At 43.9% G+C, this 21,644-nt stretch overlaps 1 protein-coding gene across 1 annotated transcript in view; it reads right to left on the reverse strand.

Moving 5' to 3' along the window:
- Positions 1 to 21,644, reverse strand: part of LGR5 (leucine-rich repeat containing G protein-coupled receptor 5) — a 140,212-nt gene that overhangs the window by 19,706 nt on the left and 98,862 nt on the right. Inside the window, exons 8-11 of the mRNA XM_015405690.1 lie at positions 7,207 to 7,278; positions 1,975 to 2,046; positions 1,809 to 1,877; positions 1,153 to 1,224 (exon numbers count right to left, since the gene is read on the reverse strand). Of these exons, the coding sequence (XP_015261176.1) occupies positions 1,153 to 1,224; positions 1,809 to 1,877; positions 1,975 to 2,046; positions 7,207 to 7,278 (285 nt within the window). The remainder of the gene's footprint in view (positions 1 to 1,152; positions 1,225 to 1,808; positions 1,878 to 1,974; positions 2,047 to 7,206; positions 7,279 to 21,644) is intronic.

The following is a 21,644-nucleotide window of genomic DNA, read 5'->3' on the forward strand; positions in this document are numbered from 1 at the left end:
TCTTCCGAGGATCATAGCATTTCTCTTCCTATGCCTTTGTATTTGATTCTGGTCCCTATATCTAAACTGGGCTTCTTTCTTCTTCCTTTAGCTGCTTCTCTACCAGTATGTCTTCTAATAGGTTGCTGCTCTCAGGAGGCCTCCCTTCCTCTGTCCATGAAGTCATCAACCTCTTCAGTTTCTCATCTAAAACTTTCTTCATCTGTCTAACCTTTCCTGAACTATTGCAGCCTTCTGCTTTGTCAATGATCCCCCTTCCCATTCTCTTTCTCATTATTTCTTATGAATTCCTCTCATGTGCCTCATTGTAGTCCTGTTCATACAGTACAAACCATATGCACTCTGAGCAGGCCTTGTTCCACATTTATGTTCTGTTTATTGTTTAGCACGCTAATGGCACTGGATAAACACTGAATAAACAGCACTACAGCTAGTAGTAGTAGTGTCCTATCTAATAATCACATGGCTATCTTGATCCTTTTTGTGTGTGTGTCAGGGGTCATTTGGGGGGGGGACGCGGGGGGACGCCATCCCCCCGGGTGAGGTGCGGGAGGGCGGGGCCTGGAGCTCCCTGCTGGTGCCCGCTGGAGGTCGCCGCCGGCTGTGGGGAGGACACACTTCCGGTGATGTCAGGGGGGGTGGCATATGCTAATGAGTTATGCTAATGAGTCCCCCTAGCTCTTTTTCTACGAAATGACCCCTGGTGTGTGTAATATGCCTACTTATGGTTTGGGCTTCTAAGAACCAAATTAGAAGTGACAGCACCCCCAAGTCCAACAGGGGAATGCCTCCACCATTTTAGGAATGAAATTCCCTCTGTTTACAAGTGCTACTGGGCCAATCAAGACTGAGACCACAACAAGGTGGAGGAGGGGCACCTATTACCCCACCCCGCACACCATTTTCAAGAGCCCTAATGCCAGGGGTTTGGGCTCTTGAAAACAGCACTTGGCGGGGAGGGACACGAGAACCCCCCTCCCCCCCATGCCACAGTCCTAACAGTGGCGGTTTCCCCATGGTAAACTTGGGGATGCTATCACATCTAGTTTGACTCTTAAGTAGTTTAATTTCTATGCTGATTTTATTATACAATTATGATAAAATTTGTACATTGGCAAATTCACATATAATTAAGATTCATCTTTTACTCACAGTACTTGAAGGTTAGGGAGTTGTTCACAGACTGTTTCAGGAAGAGATGTGATCTGGGCTCCTGTTAGGGTGCTGTTAAGAGATTACAGACAGATATGGTGCAATGCTTATTAACCAATAGCCCAATCTGCAACCAAAGTAAACTAAACTGCAAGAATAAAATTCTGTTTAGTGCCACAAGCTCAGTTCATAGCTTAACAGGCTGGCAGTCCTCTTTACACAGAGGGGGGAGCACATGCACACTTTTTCTGTCCTTCACTTGGCACACATGTAGACTCCATGCCAGGGCACAATGTACACGATTCTTCCCTCTGAAAAGAAAGTGGGTGGAAGCCCATGTGAAGAATCAGGCTTAAGTATATCTTGGTCTTTGTATGGGGCACTTGCCTCAGATGATACACTGTGTGCATGCTGGGGGGGGGGGGGACATCTTCCCCATTGTGCGAAGAGGATTGTTGGCCTGGTAAGTAAATTAACTCAGTCACAGAATCAAAGGGATCAAACTAGCTCAAATCTAAGTACTTTGGCTTAAACAGGTTGCGGATTGGATTGCAAATGGCTGGTTGAAGGACAGCTCGTTTAAAGCAAGTCAACATCTGCACTAATTAATGCCATCTGCTTTGAGGGGTAACATGAACTATCTGTCTGGTACTTACAGGCTTTCCAGACTTCTTGTCCCGGTCAGATCAGGGAACTCTGTTATCTGTGATGCACCATTTAAAGTCCTAAAGTTACAAACATATCATTAATGGGATTTCTTTTAAAAATAGGAGTGAATAGGTTGCTGTGCAAAGGTGATGCTTCAAAAATATGAATACATACAAGGTTCTGAGTTCAGGTAAATGCTGAAAAGCAGACTTCCCCACAATCTGAATAGGATTGTCATAGAAATGGCTGTGAAGAAGAAGAAAGGACAGATGTAACACTCAAGGTTTGTATCTTATAACAGCTGTGCAATAAACTGGACGATTCTCATAAAGCCTTCACAACCTTGCCTACAACCTGTTCATTAAAGCTCTCTCCAGGAGGGCTGATAATTATAACATGCCACAAACAGATTTCCCGTTTCTTAAACTTTCTTCACAGATTACAATGATGTGCTTATTATGGCTAGGCCCAGTTAAAAATTTATGGGTTTAGTGTTGACCACGAATAACATGTTTAGAGTAGGAATGAGATTATTGCAATGAGCATGTGAGATAATGCTCTAAGTGCCTGTCGCAGGCAGCAGCTACAAAGGTTCTCTAATGGCTGCTACCACTCTGTTATGGGTCTGGGCGTGAGGGCCCAGGCAGAGTAACAAACTATTTTTATTAAAGAGGTTTAACAACAACTGTAATTCAATAACATGTAGGAAAAATGGTAAAGGTACCTAGCCTGTACTGTACCTAGGTATCTGACCTCACGCCAACTCACCCCTTTTGGATGAGGGATCATTCCAGCTGCAGCAGCTTCACATTAGCTCTGCTTCCTAGGAGTGAACCACCTTCCACTTTGGGCAAAACTGTTTATCACTTCTTCCCAGGCAACACCCTCTACTATTCTACCGGTGTAAGTTTTCCTCCAGATCCCCTGTTAGCCAATCACAGGGTGACCTGGGAAATATAGGCCCTGATAGCTACTCTAGTACAGGCTTCCCTGGAGCCACTAGGCCTCCCTAGACCCTGTAGGGTGCACTACTATAGGCCTAGGATCATAGAATCATAGAATGTTAGAGTAGGAAGGGACCTTCCAGGTCATCTAGTCCAACCCTCTGCACTCTGCAGGAGCATGACAGTGTCCTAAAGAAAACTGTTCATATCAGCCTAACTGGTGCGTCATTGCTCTCAAGAGCAAGCCCTGTATGAAAAAGGTTCAAACTGTAATTTTTTAAAACTTTGTTCACTGTTTCACACTGTAATGCTTTTGCTGAACCAAGTAAGTTATTTTTGCAAATGAATATCCACATGTCTGACTTTGTCATTGGCCCAATACAGTGAAGGCTTACATCATTCTCCTCTTAAATGTTATTGTAAGCAGGGGTGCCATGGCACCAGTGTTCCCGCTAAGCTGAGTTAGTGTGAGCTAGCTCACAGTTTTTTATCCTCTGGCTCACACATTTTTGTCTTAGCTCAGGAAGGATGGCTCCAGAGCAAACTAATCGATGCAGGAGCCAAATCACTCGCTCACAACTTTAATGCCAGTAGCTCACAAGGTAGTATTTTTGCTCATAAGACTCCGCAGCTTACAGGTAGCATTGCATGGCACCCTAAATAGTGGACAGGGCACCCCCCCACCCTGGAAAGCCAAAACCCATTGATAGGGCAGGGATGGGTGGGTCCCAGCTTCCCATGCTCACTGCCGACCCGCCCCCTCCACCCAGCAGAGGCCGGAATGGCTGTCCTTGCTCTTCCACTCCCCGTGGCACTGCAAACAGGACCTGGGTAAGTTCCGGGCCCCGACGTTCAAGGGTGTAGGTCACAACCCAAATGTGGGTCATGAAGCCTGTGAAAGTGGGTCCCAGGCTTTTGCAGTTTTATTGATCTGTTGCATGCTCTGTTTTTTTAAGTGGGTCACCGGTGATGGACAGCCTCTAGTTCCAACCTCTAGTCATCCCAGCAAATCCCTGCCTAAAGGGGAAGTAGGCAGATACAAAGTGGCATCAGCCAATGAGAGACTGTGGAACCTCTAGAAGGGAGAGTAGGGAAAGTCTGTCATTACCTCAGACAGAGCTTGGGGAAGCAACACAGAAACAGGGAAAACTACCAGGAGATTAGTTAGGCTTTGTCCAGTGAAGGAAAAGAACACAGACAACTGTAGTATAAGTACATAGGGCTCTGGGGACAATAAAGAGGCAGGAATAGAGCCGGTATCCTGTATTACCTTAGAAATATAGTAGGTTATGGACTTGTGAGGGGATTGAGGAAAATATCCCAAGAGAGAAGCTAACCCTATTTCAACAGGCTGAGATTCTTAGGTTTAAGGAGGTCTTCCAAATGAAATTATTCTTTCTCCCTCTCTGACAGAAGACACCCTGTCAGTTCAGCAAAGCTGTGGGTGTGTGAAACTGTAGCTGTTTTAATGCAGAGTTCTGGGGTCCCTTGCTGTAATCACCCAATAATTTGTTACATTCCTTGTCTTATCCACCAAACAACTAAGCACTGGGTCCTTCCAGAAAAGAGACAGTAAACTTATTTTTTATGTTATGAAAGGAAGGTGTGGGTATGAATTACTCCAGGAGAAGAGGAAGGTGGAAGTAGTAGAAATCACCTCAGAATCCTGTTCTTTCTCCCCAGGTTTCCTCTATAACAGCAACATGTAATTCAGCAGTTGTTTGTTAACATTGTCTTACTCACCACTTGCAACCCACACCATAACTAAAATAAACTCAGTCCCACCTAAAATCAACTTGGTCAGGTCCACTGGAAGGCGTGATAGAGTGGGTGGGGAACTGATAAAGCACCTGGCTGCCACAGTCACCATACCAAAAGGGCTGGGAACCACTGTATTATGGTCACCACAAGCCTGGTTGAAGAACTTACCCAGTGGTCCTATTATTTAAAATCCTTTTATCCCATCTGCATGCCAGTGCTGGATATGCCTAGCAACAAATATACAGATGAGAGCCAGTGTGGTGTAGTGGTTAGAGTGTTGGATTAGGATCTGGGAAACCCAGGCTGAAATATGCACTCTGCCTGGAAGCTCACTGGAAGACCCTGAGTCAGTTACTCCTCAGCTGCACCCTGCCTCACAGGGCTGGTATGAATGGATGGTGAGATGAAAATGTGCTAAATAACTAACACATTTGAATGCCTTTAAGCATTGTATCCACTAACCACATGATACATTTGTCCCAATTACATCCCTAGGTCAGGTCAGCAGATGAGCTCAGAGAGTCTGCACTAGCATTCGGCATGAACCACAAACTGTGGTTTGGTTCGTAGGCAAACCACAAACCAAGCCATGAACCCCAAGAATCCAGTTGGCTCTCATATGAACCGAACCAGGTTCCTGAGGTTCCTGTGCCCGAAACAGCTGAGCTGTGGGGACAGCCTACTCTGCACAGTTCAGCTGTTCAAGGCGGCTTTCTTGGGCAGCTAGCCCCAGCATATAAAGTATATAAAAGGTCAATGGAGAATGTATTACCATTGTGGGAGTATTAGAAGCAAATCCAGCTTTCTTAATGTTGGAGACAGGCATTCTCACTAGGGACATTTCAAATTTCTCTGTGAACACATTTGATAGTTGAACTTAAGGTAAAGTAAACGGTCCCTTGCTCAAAATCCAGTCAAATCCGACTCTAGGGTTGCGGTGCTCATCTCCATTTCAAAGCCGAAGTGCCAGCGCTGCCCGAAGACATTTCCGTGGTCATGACTAAACACCAAGGCGCATGGTACGCTGTTACCTTCCCACTGAAGTGGTACCTATTTATCTACTTGCAATTTCTTGCTTTCGAACTGCTAGGTTGGCAGGAGCTGGAACTAGAGACGGGAGCTCACTCAGTCATGCGGCACACTCAGGTCTCGAACTGCTGAACTACCGACCTTCCACAGCGTTTTAACCACTTGAGCCACCACAGCTCCATTAGTTGAACTTACTGTGTCGTAAATTAGCAATCAGATGTGAGCTGATCACTGAGTCTGTCTGGTTCATGCTGAGCAGATGAAAATGCCTGCTGAAACGGTTTGCATCAGATTTCCCCAGAACTGCATATGTGTAAAGACGCTGCTGATTCAAACTAGCATCACTAAGGACTACTTAGATGAACACCGAAGGATAGGATTTTATTGAAACACAGCATGTACTGATGTCTGATTAATATGAATTGTGACTGATCTTAATTGTCTATTTAAACAATTATCTGCTGAACAGAACAATTATTCAGCAAGGACAGGGAAGTAGTAGACCTCAATTGGGCTGTGTGAGAATCTGCATGCACAAAGATGTACTGTTCTGCACAGTTAGCAAAGAATACAGTGAAACAACCTGTTGAACACCCACAAACAGACTGACAAACTGTCAAACTGATAGTTGAACAATCACATCTCTATTGTAGTATGAATGGGAATATAATTTATATGTTTTTTTCTTCTTGATTGTTCATATTTATTTTTTTGGTTTTATGGATTTCTCTTTTAAGTAATATTTTATTAGAATGTAAAGAAAGGCCTGTTATATAGAAGGCTTTCCCCTTGTAGGTCTGATATTGTTAACAGACAAGATAATAGGTACAAAGTTCATGATTCTGTAGTTCTTAAGGGCAAAACCTTGTAATGTCTGGGAAGACAAGATTTTGGTCTCATATCAGGAAAAAAACACTTTTGTTTAGGGTATGAAGAATCCTTCCACATTATCATTTTAGGTTAGGTTAAGTAAACACTTAGATTTTGCATAGATTTTACATCTCTCTTTACATCTGGCCAATCAGAGGATTATTATTCATATTACCATTGTCTTTTATAACCAATTATGCTTTTTGAATATTGTTTTCTTGATGATGTCAGTCCATGTATAAAATATCATGTATTTCCTGAATATGCTCAGAATATGCTCAAGAAGAAGAAGATGAAGAAGGAAGTAGTCAATTTTTGATGAGTTATTTGGTCCAATTGTTTTCCTGTTAATTGAAGCATATTTCCTGAATATACTGAGAAGAAAGTAGTCAATTTCGGATGGACTATTTGGTCCAACTGTTTTCCTGTTAATTGAAATAAAACATAGATCTTCCTCCTCATTTGACTTCATTTTTGACATGGAATCTAATATGTACAACACTATTCACAACTGGCGAATAGGACATGAGTGAAACCGGCACGTGTTCAAGCATCCCTAATTCTTACTTTACAATACAATATTGAACAGTAGCCTATTTCACTGATCCCCAAAATGAGGAGATAGATAGATAATGAAAAAACATGTGATACCAGTGTGTGCCTGTGGGGACAAGTTACTGGTAAACTTATATAGAAGGAAGAAAAAGTGTAATAACATTTAAGATGCACTGGCCTATTCATATAAAGTGCTCATAAAAGACTTATAATTATTATAATCAATTTCATGTTTTCTGCTACTTACATTGCTATAAGTGATGGATTGCCCACAAATGCTTGCTCAGGTATTGACTTGATATTATTACTATGAAATCCCCTACAAATGAAACAACAGGTAAGTATGCTGGAAATATTAGCTCTCTGTGAAAGCCACATTTCATATTATATTGTACAGTAACATGAAATAAATGACAAAAGCTGCATCAATGAGTTTCCTTTTGTTTCCTGGACACTATTGACATAGGAATGGATGAATACATATGATCTGGATCGATATGGCTGGACAGCTGAAATTTTGTTGTAACTTTGTAACAATGCCCCCTTTTTTCTCATACCCATAAAACCTGTGCCCCTGTAAATAGCAGCATGATGAAATATTTTGTAATGCTGCACCAATGAAACAGCTGGTATGTCAGATACATAAACATAGTCAAGGGAGCCAGTGTGAAAGCCACATTTCAGTGTGAGGCAGTGGCTATGGCTGGCTGACAGCAGCACATCAGATCGTTTTGCTTGGCTCTGGCAGCACTGCTGGGGCCAGAAGTCAGGCAGAAGGCTTCTGCCCATCACCACCTTCCAGATTTCCACACGCTGAGTACAAGGGGAATCTCTGAGGTGTTGGAAGGGCTGCCAGGGCTTGGTTTGCTCCAAGCCTTACTCCAAGTTCAACCACCCTCCCTGCCTGCAATTTTGTTTGCCAACACACCAGCATCTTCACAGGTACACATTCCATTTGTCATTCCAAAAAGATTGCCCACATCTAAGTGTTGGACTAAGAGTGGGAAGACCTAGGTTCAAATTCCTACTCTGCCATGAACTTCACTGGGTGACCATGAGCCAGTCACACTCACTTTCACTCAGCTTAGTCTATCTCGCAGGGGTTGTTGTGAGGATAAAGGTGTGAAAGGGAGAACCATCTATCCCACTTTTACCTTCTTGGAGGAATGACAGTATAAAAATTCACGGACAGCTGTCAACATTATGCATTTCTACTGAAGCAAGTTTATGCAGCTTGCAGCCTGATCTCACACGTGCTTATTTATTTATTTACTTCATTTAAAAAAGATAAAGTGTTCTGTTGAGTGGCAGCCAACTCCTGGTGACCACATGCAGTTCTACCTTATGGGGTTTCTCAAGGCAAGAGATGAGCAGAAGTGGTTTGCCATTGCCTTCCTCTGCACAGCAGCCCCAGTCTTCCTTGCTGGTCTCCCATCCAAGTCCCAACCTGGCTTAGCTTCCAAACTCTGACAAGACTGAGCTAGTCTGAGCTATTAGGGCTGCTATTTATTCCATTTATACTTAGTCTTTCTCCCCAGTGGGGACCCAAAGCTATCTATCTACCTATCTCAAACTGTGCTGGAGACGACTCACCTATTCTCCCATTGGCCACAGGGGAAGCTGCCTTGATGTCCTGTTGGCCTGTCCCACCGGCTCCTCCATTCTTACACTCCCACTTTTGACGCATTGCACCTTAGGAATTGTAGTTCTCAGCTGGCTATACTGCAACCACAGCAAAGGGAATTAGAACTACAACTCCCAAGCTGGGAGTACCAAGAGGCCATGGGACATTAGCAGGGAGTCAGTTAAGCTGTTAATCAGTTAAAGCAGTTAAAGTGCTAAACAGGAAGCAGCTCTGGAATTGAAAGGTGTTCAGGGGAAAGGGAAGGCCTGGACATCTCTCTGAATTACAACTGATTTGCATACTACACAGATCAGTCCCCATGGAGAAAACAGTTACTTTGGAGGGTGAGCTCTATGGCATTATATCTCACTGAAGTCCTTCAACAAACCTCCCCTTAGTATTGCCAACTGATACTCTATGGTATTATACCCTGCTGAGGTCCCTCTCCACCCCAAACCCTGCTCTCCCCAGCCTCTGCCCCTCAAATCTACAGGTATTTCCCAACCCAGAGTTGGCAGCCCTGTAACTGGCTATGGAACCACTTTCCAGACCCAGAAAACATGGTATAGGAGGAGGTGCTTTTCTACCTTAGCAGCCACTGCATAGCCCCAAATCAACATAAGTCAGGGGTGGAGGGAACCATACCTATTATCAGCTCTCCTCCCATACTACCCACTTGGGGCATCAAAAAGACTTGAGAGAGCCCTGCCTTATAGCTAAGCAGAAGAAAATAAACATGGCTCACCTCCCTCTATCTTCCCCCTCCCTTCACCACCCCACCAGTCACAGCTGGGACACTCACCTGAAGCCTCTTTCTAGAGCTCGTTGTATTTCTTCCCACAACAGGTCTTACTCCTAGTCTTATATAATTCTCTTCCCTTCCCCTTTATCTTCATGACAACTCTGTGAAATAGGTTAAGATAAGGACTGGCCCAAGCTCACCCATCATGTTTCCATGGTAGAGTGGGGATCTGAACCTGGAAGTAAGTCTCACTTGGTTTAATGAGACATCCCAATGGAAGTATACATAAGATTTGCAGCTTTAGGCAACTATCCTCATCTTGCTTTTTGGACAAAACTTCAGCTAAAGTTAACAGAAGTTCCAAGTAAATGTGTTTTGGATTGGAATGCCAGTATCTGTGAGTATGCATAAGATTCAAGGGTCTATTGTACATGTTAGCATTTAACGTGTCTTCTTTATGAAAGTATTTGAAATGAACCAGCTAAACAATGTAATTACTGCTATTTTAAAGAAAGGAGCAGATTGTCTCCAAATTAATTACTGCATTTTATTCACATGAGTAATAATCTATTGTTAAGAACAAAAGAAGCAACAAAGTATTCAGCAGGGCCAGTAATGATTTGTGTGGGAAATGTTCATTTGTTCAATCAGGTATGAAAAAGCTTCCCAGATTTAAACCAAAGCACTGGATGGTTCACTGATGCGAGTACCTCTTATTCATTGCTTGGGCAAGTTTATCAGCTGGGGCTAGTACAGTGGCTGGCTCAGCAATCTGGCAGCAGAAGTAAATTGTGTTCTAGTCAAAAAGGCTAAACAGTCTAAGTACGAAGACAGAATGTAACACTGATTATTCTTGCAGATTCCTATACTTAATATACTCCCTTGCCCCCCAAAAATGTTATACTGCTTTATTTTCGTATTTACTTAAGATGGAGTTACATGTTGTGTATTTCTGTGATGTTTTTCCTGAAGTCCTTTTTTGTTGGGGGTGGGGGTGGGGGTGGCGGCGGGGCAGTGACTGTGATTTAAAGGAACAGGCAAGTGGGGGAGGGTTATTTAACTCTTCCCTCTTATATCTTTTCCCTGCTGAGAATTCCTACCCACAAGCTCCTTTTAATCCCAGATAGGAATATGTATAAGTATTCATATTTTCCCCAGATAAGTTAAAAACAGTTTGGGTATTGTGATGTTTGCAGTAAAAAGGGGAAAGTTTGAAGGGCCCCCCCCCAATACACTGGCCTTCCTTGTTAAATCATAGCCTCTGTGTTTGCAGTCGCTAAAAACAACCACAACCGCAAACTTTGGGGAAAATAATCATGAAACCACATCAAACATATAATAAAAAATTAGGGTTGCCAAATCCAGATTGGGAAATTCCTGGAGTTTTGGGGGCAGAGCCTAGGAAAGGCACGGTTTGGAGAAGGGAGACCTCAGCAGGATATAAATCCACTCTTCAAAGCAGCCATTTTCTCCAGGGGAACTGATCTCTGTTGTTTGAAGATCAGTTGTAATTCTGGAAGAACTCTAGGTACCTCCTGGAGGTTGGCAACCCGAAATGTAACAGGAAAGTACACTGAAAACAGAACAGTGAGCATGCAGACTGCAGAGTGCAGACAAAGTAGCTATTTAACCAGCAGGCAACAATAATGTGACTTCAACTTATACTTAATGCTCATAACCTATCAGGCTATTTTTAAATGTGCAGGGTGTATTTTTGAAAAATGTGGGGAACAATCAAATATTTGATGCCCGCTTGTGGAGCTGTAAGTGATGCAGACCAGCAACAGATGCATTGTATCAGCTTGCTGACTGTATGTTTCAAGTATTTAAGGAGATGAAGAAAGTAGGGTATGAATAGGGGGTGGTAAAAAGGTATTATGCTGCAGGTAGATGTGGCTGGAACAGAAGGAATGAGAAATTGGGGGGGGGGGAATACAGGGCATGCTATGTGAAAGTGTATTACTAAAAATAAGTATGGCAGCCCTTTTGAATGGCTATACTCTGAGTAACTGGAAATAGCATACAAAACTAACGTAACCTAAAAATGCAAATGAGAAGTTACTCGAACTCAGGGAAAAAGAAAAGCTTTAACAGTAGGAACAAGAAAACAGGGTTGCACTTACCTGTAACTGTTGTTCATCGAGTGGTCTTCTGTGCAGGCACACACTGAGGACTGCATGTGTGCAGGCCAGCCATGGAAAAGATTTCCAAAGCTTTCTAGTAGACTAGGAATGCTCCTCCTCCCTCAGTTCTCTCCATGCTGCCACCAGAGACCCCAAGACACTAAGGTTCCAGAGAGTTCACAGCGGGGCAGGAGAGAGGGATGTGTGCCTGCACAGAAGACCACTTGATGAAAATAGGGTTACCTGTAACTGTTGTTCATCAAGTATTCTCTGAGCAGGCACACATGGGACTACGCATGAGCAGGCGTCCCTATTGTTGTACGCACCGCCACACTATGGAGAGGTTTTACAGCTTAACATCTTTAGGGATCACTGAGCACCAGAGCTGTAACTCCTTTTCTGCCGGGGACCGTGTGTTCCTGCACTCCAGAGCCCCCACCCTCAGCACCTCTAGCACCGCAGAAGCAAGAGAGCATGCAGCAGGGTAGGAGGGAGGGTATGTGTGCCTGCACAGAAGATACTCGATGAACAACAATTACAGGTAAGTGCAAACCTGTTTTCATCATCAATCTTCTATGCAGTCTCACATGGGGATTCTAACAAGCTACTCACCAGGTGGTGGGAATGCTCTCAGCACTTGAACAGCAAATGAAGAACCACTTTGCCCACCAAAGCTTCTTGTCTTGCCTGCAGATTCAAAGTGTAGTGGTGCATGAACGTGTCTACTGAAGACCACGTGGCAGCTTGGCAAATCTCAGTCAACAGCACTCCCTCAAGGAATGCTGCGGAAAAAGCCATCGCCCTAGTTGAATGGGTGCATATGTTTAAAGGGCAGGACAACCTAGCCTGGATATAAGACTCCCTGATGGCAGGCACAATCCAACAGGAAGGTCTGGTGTGAGGCCCTAAACCCCTTTATTGGGACCAGCAAAACAGACAAAGAGCGCTTTGTCTCTACAAAATGCTGACGTTCTCTTGAGATAGAATAAAACCCTTCTCACATCCAATGAATGCAGAGCTCTTTTGTTTTCTGAACTTGGTGAGGGGAAAAACACAGGTAAAATAATTTATTGAGATAAATGAAACCTAGAAATGACCTTCTGGAGGAAGCAAAGGCTAGGTCTAAGAACTACCCTTTCCAGAAATATCTTCAAAAACAGTGTGTGTGTGTGTCAATCCTTAAAGCCCCAAGCTCACTGACCCTCCTAGATGAAGTAATAGCCACTAAGGAACAGACCTTCATGGAAAGATGTGCCATGGAACAAGTAGACCAGTGGGACATGAGGATAAAGGTAGAATAAGCCCTTAAGGAATCTCTTAGATATATGACGGGAAAAAACTGATTCTTCTTCTACTCCTTCATGATAGCATGAAATTGCTGCAAAGTGGACTTTAAGGGAGGAAAATGCCAAACCTTTGGCCCTTAGAGATAGTAAGTAATCAAATATTGCCTGCAAGGAAGCCTTAGCAGGAGACATCCTCTTTGCCTGACACCAATGTGAAAATTGAGTCCACATACATATAAGACCTCTTAGTTGCTGGTCAACAAGACTGTAAAAGAACCTCATTCACTTCCCATATAAAAATTAGGTCCCTGTCCAGAGCCTCCATGCCACTAAATTGAGGTGACCTACATCGTAATGCAGCATGCAATTAATGCTGATTAGGTCTAGCAGTTTTAAGAAGCGGAAAGTACTGACCTTGTGCCATATCCTTTAGCACCAGGAACCAGATCTGGTGGGGCCAGAATGGGGCTATAAGGATCATATTCGACCCCTCCCTCCTGGCCTTCTCTATAACTCTGATGAGGAGTGGGAAAGGGGCACCTGTCCAGGTAAGTTGGAATGCATCTCCCCAGAGATCCATGACTGGCCCTTGCCAGGGAACAAAATCTAGCAGTCTTCATCTTCTCCTGTGAGGCAAACAGATCTATGTCTGGGAGACACCAACAAGCAAAAATCGGTTCTAGGTAAACATCTTTGATGGACCACTCATGGGAGGCCATTTTGGTCCTGCTTAGCCTGTTGGCTTCCATATTCAGACTTCCAGAAATATAGATGGCATAAAGATCTCCAGTGTCATAGACTAGACCATAGCAGCTTCCCTGCACAAACTCCTGGAACCTGTGTTCCCTTGCTTGTTCAAATAGAACTTTGTAACCGTGCTATCTGTCTAAATAAGGATAGATCAGTTGCAAAGGTTATCTGCAAAACTGCTAAGGGTGTGAAGAAACTGCCCACAATTCTAACAGTTTTATATGCAGTTGTTTCTCCTGTTGGACAGAGCAACCCTCACAATGGGCACCCAAACCATGTGTCTGTCGTAAGGATGACCCCAAACATTGGGAGATTAACAAGCTCACAGAGAAAAAGAGGTGGGTGTGAAGCTCTCAAAGGAAGAGACCACGGAAGACCACCTTCCCAACAGTTGTTTAGCATTCCATATTGACCTTCACACAGAATTGTCTTATAAAGGAGCAGGGAGCTCTCTACAAGTGTCCCCCAGGGCTCTTTTTGTAGCAGGAACTCCTTTGCATATTAGGTGACACACCCCTAATGTAGGGGAGATGCATTCCACCCCTAATGTAGCCAATCCTACAAGAGCTTACAGAGCTCTTCTTATAGGGGCTACTGTAAGCTCTTGGAGGACTGGCTACATTAGGGGTGTGTCGCCTAATATGCAAAGGAGTTCCTGCTACAAAAAGAGCCCTAGCCAACCAAAATACATGCAGGATTGCGGCAAAAGAAAACAGCACTCTTTTGAAGACAGAGCCATGAGACATAAAGTGGTACTGAACAGCCATGCACTCAAGACAGAGTGTGGTAGTCTCTACCAACCCACAAAGATGGGTTGTGCGAGGATGTTGACCATGTGCGACATGAGGAATAAGAGACAATCCCTGGTAGGGGATCCTGGTCAGGGCATCACTTTGTGAAACTTCATGAATGGAGGGGGGCATAGGTTAGAACTCCCAATGTCCTCAGTTGGAAGTGCTGCATATTAAAAAATCCTATTCTAAATGAAGCACCAGGGAAGTGCAAAAAATCAAATGAGGGGTTCTGCCTCTGCTTTGTAACACCTTTAGAAATCCAATAAGGAAGAGGAAAGTTTAGAGAGTTTGAGACCCAACCAGTGGCCAAAACATAATGAACAGCACAAGAAGCAGCCTCAGTAGAGACTCTTTTCCACTTAGAAGTGCACAATATAGTAGTGAAGGAGTGGTGCTTGCCACTCAGAAAAATTGGCGACTACTGCTGCAATGCAGGAAAGGAGCTGATCAAACTACCAAAGTTGTCAATGGGAATGAGAAAAAAACAGGTTGCTTATCTGTAACTGATGATCTTCTAGTGGTCATCTATGCAGTCACACACATGGGTTCTGCACTTGCGCTCAGACCCGACCTCAGAGAACTACAAGAGCTAGCCTCTAGATATGGTGCGCTTCCTTCCTGAGCTCTGGGGAGCAGATACCAACTCTGCATGTCTGGAGCGAGGAAGGAAACACCCTCCCACTCAGTTTCTCTGCCTGGGTCAATCACGCTGGTGTGTTCTTGGCTGTAAAAGGGGCTTGTTGGATGGGCTTGAGAGGGTACCCTGGGCCTTCTCAAAAGGGACCATAAGTCCAGGGTGGTGGTGGCAGAAGCCGGAGACCCCCTGGGGTCATGACAGAGGCTCTGTCAGGTAACACTTCTAGGTTTCTCCCCTCACAGCAAACAAAGACAAGGAGGGGGAATGTGCCTTTATTCAGGCTGGCGCACAGCCAAAGCATTTTTTTTATTCGGCCCCCCGAAGGGGATTTTTTAATTGCTTTTCTAATAACTACAAACAGAAAATTAGGAAAGGGAAACTACAATTTAAGGGAGAAAGTAAAGAAAACCCTCTAAAGAGAGGTTGTGATCATACATACATTTGCAAAATTACCTTTAAGCTTAAACACAAGTTAACTTTAGTTGAAAATGATCATCTATCTATTTAGATATTTAGATATTTATCAACAATTTTAGTTTCATAAAAAGACTGTAAAAATATATACCATATACTTGTTTTAGATACTCCAGAGTAGATTAACAATCTATTCCCCCCCCTTCTGTGTCTCAATTGATAGCTTTGTTTGTTAGAGTCTGTGATGAGTTTCACATTACCCTTTTTAACCTGTTTTGAAGCCGTTTTTTATCTGTCATGGAGTAAACCGGTATAGGGCTGCCATTTCACACATGGCTTTCCCCTTCCGGTAAGGAGCTGGATCTGAAGCGGTTTGCCATTTCAGACTGCACTGCTTTTCCTCCGCCATTTTTCGCCCATGTGGGCGATCTCCAGCTTTTTTTTTGAACATTCGTTTTAGAGTGCTATAGCACTATAACAAAACACTCCAGGCATTCCAATGGGGTTGATATAATGCTATAAAGCGAATGTTAAAAAAAAAGCCGGAGATCACCTGCGCGGGTGAAAAACGGTGGGAAAAGGCGCATCAGAACCGGGAGAGGAAACTGAAGACTACTTGGAAGCGTTTGACAGGTTAAACGCTTCAGCCCCGTTTCCTAAATGGGACAGAAGTGTTTGTGTCTGAAATTACAAATATATTCCGGTAGGGAACCGGTTCTAAAATGGTTCTGTCTGAAATGACAGACCAGAAACCGTTTGGGAACCGTTCCTCTTCCGGATTATATCGTCTGTCTGAAATTCTTCAGAGTCTTCTTCGGAAGATCCAGCCTGTCCTTCACTTTCTTTGGCAGCATTGGTCGCACCTTCTCCTGCTAGGCTGCTATGTTGACACAAAAACTCGCAAGCCTTTTCAACAGAGTCAATCCTTTCTTTTCCATTTGCATATCTAAAGATTAATCCCTCAGGTGTTAGCCATCTGTAGCAGACATTGTGCTTTTGTAGAAATAAAACCAAGTCTCTGTATTTCCTTCTTTTCCGTACTCTTATGCCTTTGTCTTTTATCTTCAAGGTCGCTTCATTAGATGCTTTCAATAGTTGATCACTCACTTTTCTTCGGGAGAATCTTATTGTAACTTCCCCTGGCAGGTTATTCTTTCTGATAAATTCTGTATATGATCTATGGACCGTATCAATTTCGCTTTGGAGTTGATCCGATGTCATCTTTGCCAAGGGAGCTAATACATCGCCAACAATCTGTCTCAGATTCTCTTCTTTCTCTTCTTGGACACCTTGAAGTCTCAAGACATAGCTTGCCCTTTCCATTTGCAGCTGTAATACTCGAGACTCTTCAATTGGGCATTTCCCCCCCAAAGCCTGTAGTTTTTTATTCATCTTTTTTGAGTTGGTATCAATCTCTTTAAGTTCTTGTTCTTTCGATTTTCTGATAATCCGCAGCCATTTGTGCTTGTTGTGTATTGAGTTTATTGTCAATTGCCGTAATTTTCTCCAGTAGGGGGCGACGTGCTTCCGACAACAACCTTTGGAGTTCCGCAGTTGAGTCCTGTCTAGGCACAGAACTCGCAAGGCTGGAACTTCCAGGAAGAAGCTTTGTTTTTGCTTGTTTGTCTCTCTGGTCCTTCACAGGCGGCGCCATGTTTGAGAGTTGTTAAATTTATTAAAAGTTTGTCAAAGTCTCTGGAAGTTCTTATATCACACGGTAAGCCCTTACAGTCTCTTTATTTTAATCCATTCGCTTTTTGTAATGCCCCCCCTTTTTTCTGGCTTAAAATTGCTTGTAAACAGTTCTTAGCGGAGGAGAGTCCCCCACGGTTTTCTTTCAGGAGGGCTGTGCGGTTTTTTGTTGTTCTCGCTTGTACTTAAACTCACATTTTCAACTATTGTTCGCTTGTGTTTGAAATCGCTTGATCACCAAACGCTTGCTCCGGTGTGCTGATCTTGTTTCCATACGGGATGCTCCACAGCGGGACCGTTGGGGCTTGGAGTAGCCCCCCCTCACCGGCTTGTCTCGCCAGAGGGGGGCTCTCTAGTGACCCCTGGCTTGGAGCCCTTCACTTGGGCTTCTGGGGTGGCGCAGACAATCGTGCCCCCTCCCAGCCGTGGGCACTGGCAGGCTTCTCCCGGAGGTCCGGGGGAAAGCGATTGCCATGGCGATCGCCAAGACCGGAAATCCACAGTCAAAGCATTTTTAAAGAGCCAGTGAGTCCAAGGCTCTGTCATTGCACACCTTGTCAGGGAGGGGGAATGTGCCTTTATTCAGGCTGGTGTGCAGCCAAAGCCTTTGAAAAAGAGTTCTTCTGAGTCCAGCTCTATCAAATTATGCCTTCAGGGGAAACTGGTGACAGAAAGAGCAGGCAGCTCAGTTGTGTGAAAACAGGGTTGCACTTACCTGTAACTGATGTTCATTGAATGTCTTCTGTGCAGGTACACATGGGACTGGCATCTACGCAGGTCTGCTGCTGGAGATGAACTTCTAGCTTAAAACCACTAGGAGGTGCTGCGCATCAGAGCTGAAGGCAGTTCCCACTCAAGCGATCATGTGCTCCAGCGCTGCTCCAGCTCCTTCCCTCAGTTCCCTCTGAATTGCCACAAGCCTGACCAACAAGCTCACAGTGAAGCAGGATGGAGGGAATGTGTGCCTGCACAGAAGACATGCGATGAACATTGGGTACAGGTCAGTACAACCCTGTTTTCATCTTCAGTCTTCTGTGCAGTTCCACATGGGATACTAGCAAGCTCCTTACTCAGAAGTGGGTGTGAACCTCCACATGCACTTAGTGAAACAGCAAATGTAACAAGCTTTCCCCCTTGCTTCTCCCTTCTGGTTGCAGATCCAACACATAATGACTCATGAACATAATGGCTTAGGACCAGGTCATAGCTCTGCAGATGATGATGACGGGAACCCTATTGGTAAATACTGCAGAACAAGCCTGGGCCCTAGTGGAATGAGTGTGGACCTCAAGAGGGAAATGGAGGCAAGCTTGCACATAGCAGAACTTTATTGCCAACACAATCCACCTAGGTATCATCTATGGGGAAGTCCTCTTGCCCTTATTTGGACCTGTTTAGCAAATAAAAAGAGCAGGGTCTTTTCTGAATGGCTTAGACCTTTCCAAATAAAACAATAAAGCATGCCTTAAACCCAGAGAGTGCAATGCTCTTTCATTATCTGAAGTTAGAACTTTTGTAACTGATAAGGAATTATCTATAGCGGTATCAGCTGCCCAGCATGGGGGCAAGAAAATGAACTCCAGCCTATAGCCTTGTGCACTCAGGTATCTGAAGTAATCAGAGAACAAGCGTCTAGAAATTGGGTCAACCAGTCCCCAAATACAGCTGATGATAGGGGACCATCTAGTCAGAAGCTGGTTGTGTGAACTGGATGGTGGGACTCTTTTGAGGCCTAGGATTGTTGTCCCATCCTAGGTCAGGTACCATCCCTTCTCCTGTGGTATGGTTGAGGGGTCATGAGTGACCTGAAAGCAGGATACTGCTGATGTCCCATGGAGGCTGCTCTCTAATATAGGGGTGTCACTGTTGCTGATATGACTTGTGCCTAGGTTGTGTGGGTCCCGGAGGTGTAATGCCAAGGGACTTTGCCATTTGCCTATTTTTCTTTATTTGGGCAAGGGTCTCATCCATCTTCTCCAAAAGAAGAATACAACTGGCTCAGGATCTTATCCTTTGGATGGTAATCCAATGTGGCCACTTCTATATGATGTGTCATTCTTAACGTCTGTTCACAATACATTTTTAGATCTTCAGTGAGGGAAACAGAACAAAGTTTTTCAGTGGCACCTTTAACAAAGTTTTTTTCTAGGTATGAGCTTTTGTGTGCACACATACTTATTCAGGTACAATGAAAGAGAAATTACCAGTCCGTACATGTAGGTAGAGGGTGAGCAGTAAATTAGTCAATGACCCCACCTCAGAACCAGCTGGTGGCAGAACCAATGGTGTCTCCTGTTCAGTCTCTAACTTAGCTTCAGAGAAGGACAAGGGAGGTGACTCTGCATGTGGAGAGGGTGTTTTCTGTGGAGGCAAAATTTCTTTAACAAGGATTGGTGGTGATGGTTCCCAGGATAGAGGATGCTGCTTCAGTTCTGAACACTTTTTCTTATTCTTAGACCATTTAGATGGTGGTTCCAAGGAACTTCTCAGAACCAATGAAGCGGGTGAGCAGGACCAGTGCTAATGGGGCTCAGAATGCTGCACCGATGGAACTGATCTGATCGAAGCCACATGTGAAGCCACTTTCAGTGGCCAATTGCATTTTTGGAGCATCAGTGGAGAGGAGAGGTTTCTCCCACAAGGCTGCCTTAATTTTTAAAGCTTGATCGATTCTAGCGTTCTGCATGAACCTCTGACAGGCCCAACATGCATAGACATTACGACCCTCGCCCAGGCAGAATAGGCATAGATCATGCTCGTCCATTTGAGTCATTTTTGCACTACATTTTGTGTACTTTTAAAATAATCCCCTTTGGGACATGATTCAAAGAATCTTCCAGGTGAGGGAACCACCTTGATGGGAAAAACCTCCAAGAGTCCAGAACAAGCCTTCATAATACCCAGGGGAAAACAACTCACAATCTGAGCAGGAAAAACCCACACAAAGATCAATGATCACAACGGCACACCAGAGAAAGCAACAACTCTGATGGTGGCAAAGAAGGAACTGAGGGAAGGAGGTGCAGCAGTACTGGAGCACATAACCTTCAGCTCCAGCAAGCAGCACTCCCGAGTGGTTTTAAGCTAAAAGTTCCTCTCCAGCAGCAGGCCTGCACAGATACAGTCCCAGGTGGGACTGCACAGAAGACTGAAGATGAACCTGTAGGCAAATAAGGCACACAGAATGGCTGTTTAACAGCACCATTCTAAAGCAACAGTTGGCCCAAAAAGGAGGCCCCGTTGAGCCATAATAACACACTGGAAATCCAGAAACATTTCTTCTTTAAATGTAGTTTATTCATCAATAGAATGAGTATTTATGACAAAAAAGAAAACTTTTGAGAGAAACAAGTCTCCTCAGCCTCAAGAATGAGGAGAGGAAAAAAACACAGGAAAGCTATGGAGATCCTCTCTCCACAATGGAAAAAGAGAATTGAGGGTTAGGGTTCTCCTCCTCATCATCATTTGATCGTTTTGGCAGGAAAGCACCAGAGGGAGGAGGGGCGTTCCTAGTCTACTAGAAAGCTTTGGAAATCTTTTCTGTGGCTGGCTTGTGCACATGCAGTCCCCAAAGTGGGACTGTACAGAAGCAATGATGATGAACTAGAGGTTAATGTAGAGTTTAACAGAGATTCCAGTTTATGGGAATGAGGAGACTGACACCAAAGAGCAAAAGGAGTTAGTAGAAGTTACTAGAAGGATTCCCCGGGGGAAATGCTTTCTTGGCTCACCTTCTGCAATTTGTACTATACATTCATATTTAATTTGGCTACAGGAGAGACTAACCTGAGAGTGGAAAAGCTGACTGCCAATATATAGCAATATATTCAGTTGCTGATATAAGAAACATGAGAGGCATATGTCATTCTTGAAAGAACCTTCTAATTTGGAGGGTTGATACGAGTTATCATGTGAATAAATGAAGTCTGACAAATTTTGGAATCTAGCTAGATGTATTGTCTTGATTCTGGGAACTGAGGTCTGCTTACCGTGTAAAAAGAATGCCATTTGTGAAGTAGTCCTCTGAGAGCCAACCTCACTGGCAGTACTCCCAGATGATATAATAATTTATGTTCAGTGTCTCTGGGATTGAAACAGTCTGTTGCAAGTGGAACCATCGTTCATCTAGATCCTAATGATTTCTGTTTAATGTCTAAGGGATGTGTTTGGCCATCCTAGTAGTATCTGGAAATGCATATTGCATGTGGCAGCATGGGCAAAATTGAGTTGATTTTTTTGTCCAAATACATGTGTGTGTGTGTGTGTGTGTGTGTGTGTAAAATATTTCCATATGCTAAAATAACAGTATTTTAGATGGAGGAGGAGAATATAGCACAAAATAACATCTGTGCAAGGCAACTGCACTTGGGATGCAACTTGCATCTCCTCTCCCGCAGAGAAGCATTTGGAAGCTGGAAGATCTGATGCTAGTGGCCCCCTGTATCTTTCTGTGTACCACCTAGAAAAATGTAATATGTCTCTTTACAGTAAAACACATCATGCGTATAATCCAGTAAGGAGTGGTTATCACTAATTCCAACTGACATTAATTAATTTTGCTGTTACTGTCCTATGTTGGCAGTGTTTTGCTACTTGATTGCAACTGATTTCCCCCCAGAATTA

This window comes from Gekko japonicus, unplaced genomic scaffold (genome assembly GCF_001447785.1).
Source record: "Gekko japonicus isolate JY-2015 unplaced genomic scaffold, Gekko_japonicus_V1.1 scaffold53, whole genome shotgun sequence".
Taxonomy (NCBI): domain Eukaryota; kingdom Metazoa; phylum Chordata; class Lepidosauria; order Squamata; family Gekkonidae; genus Gekko; species Gekko japonicus.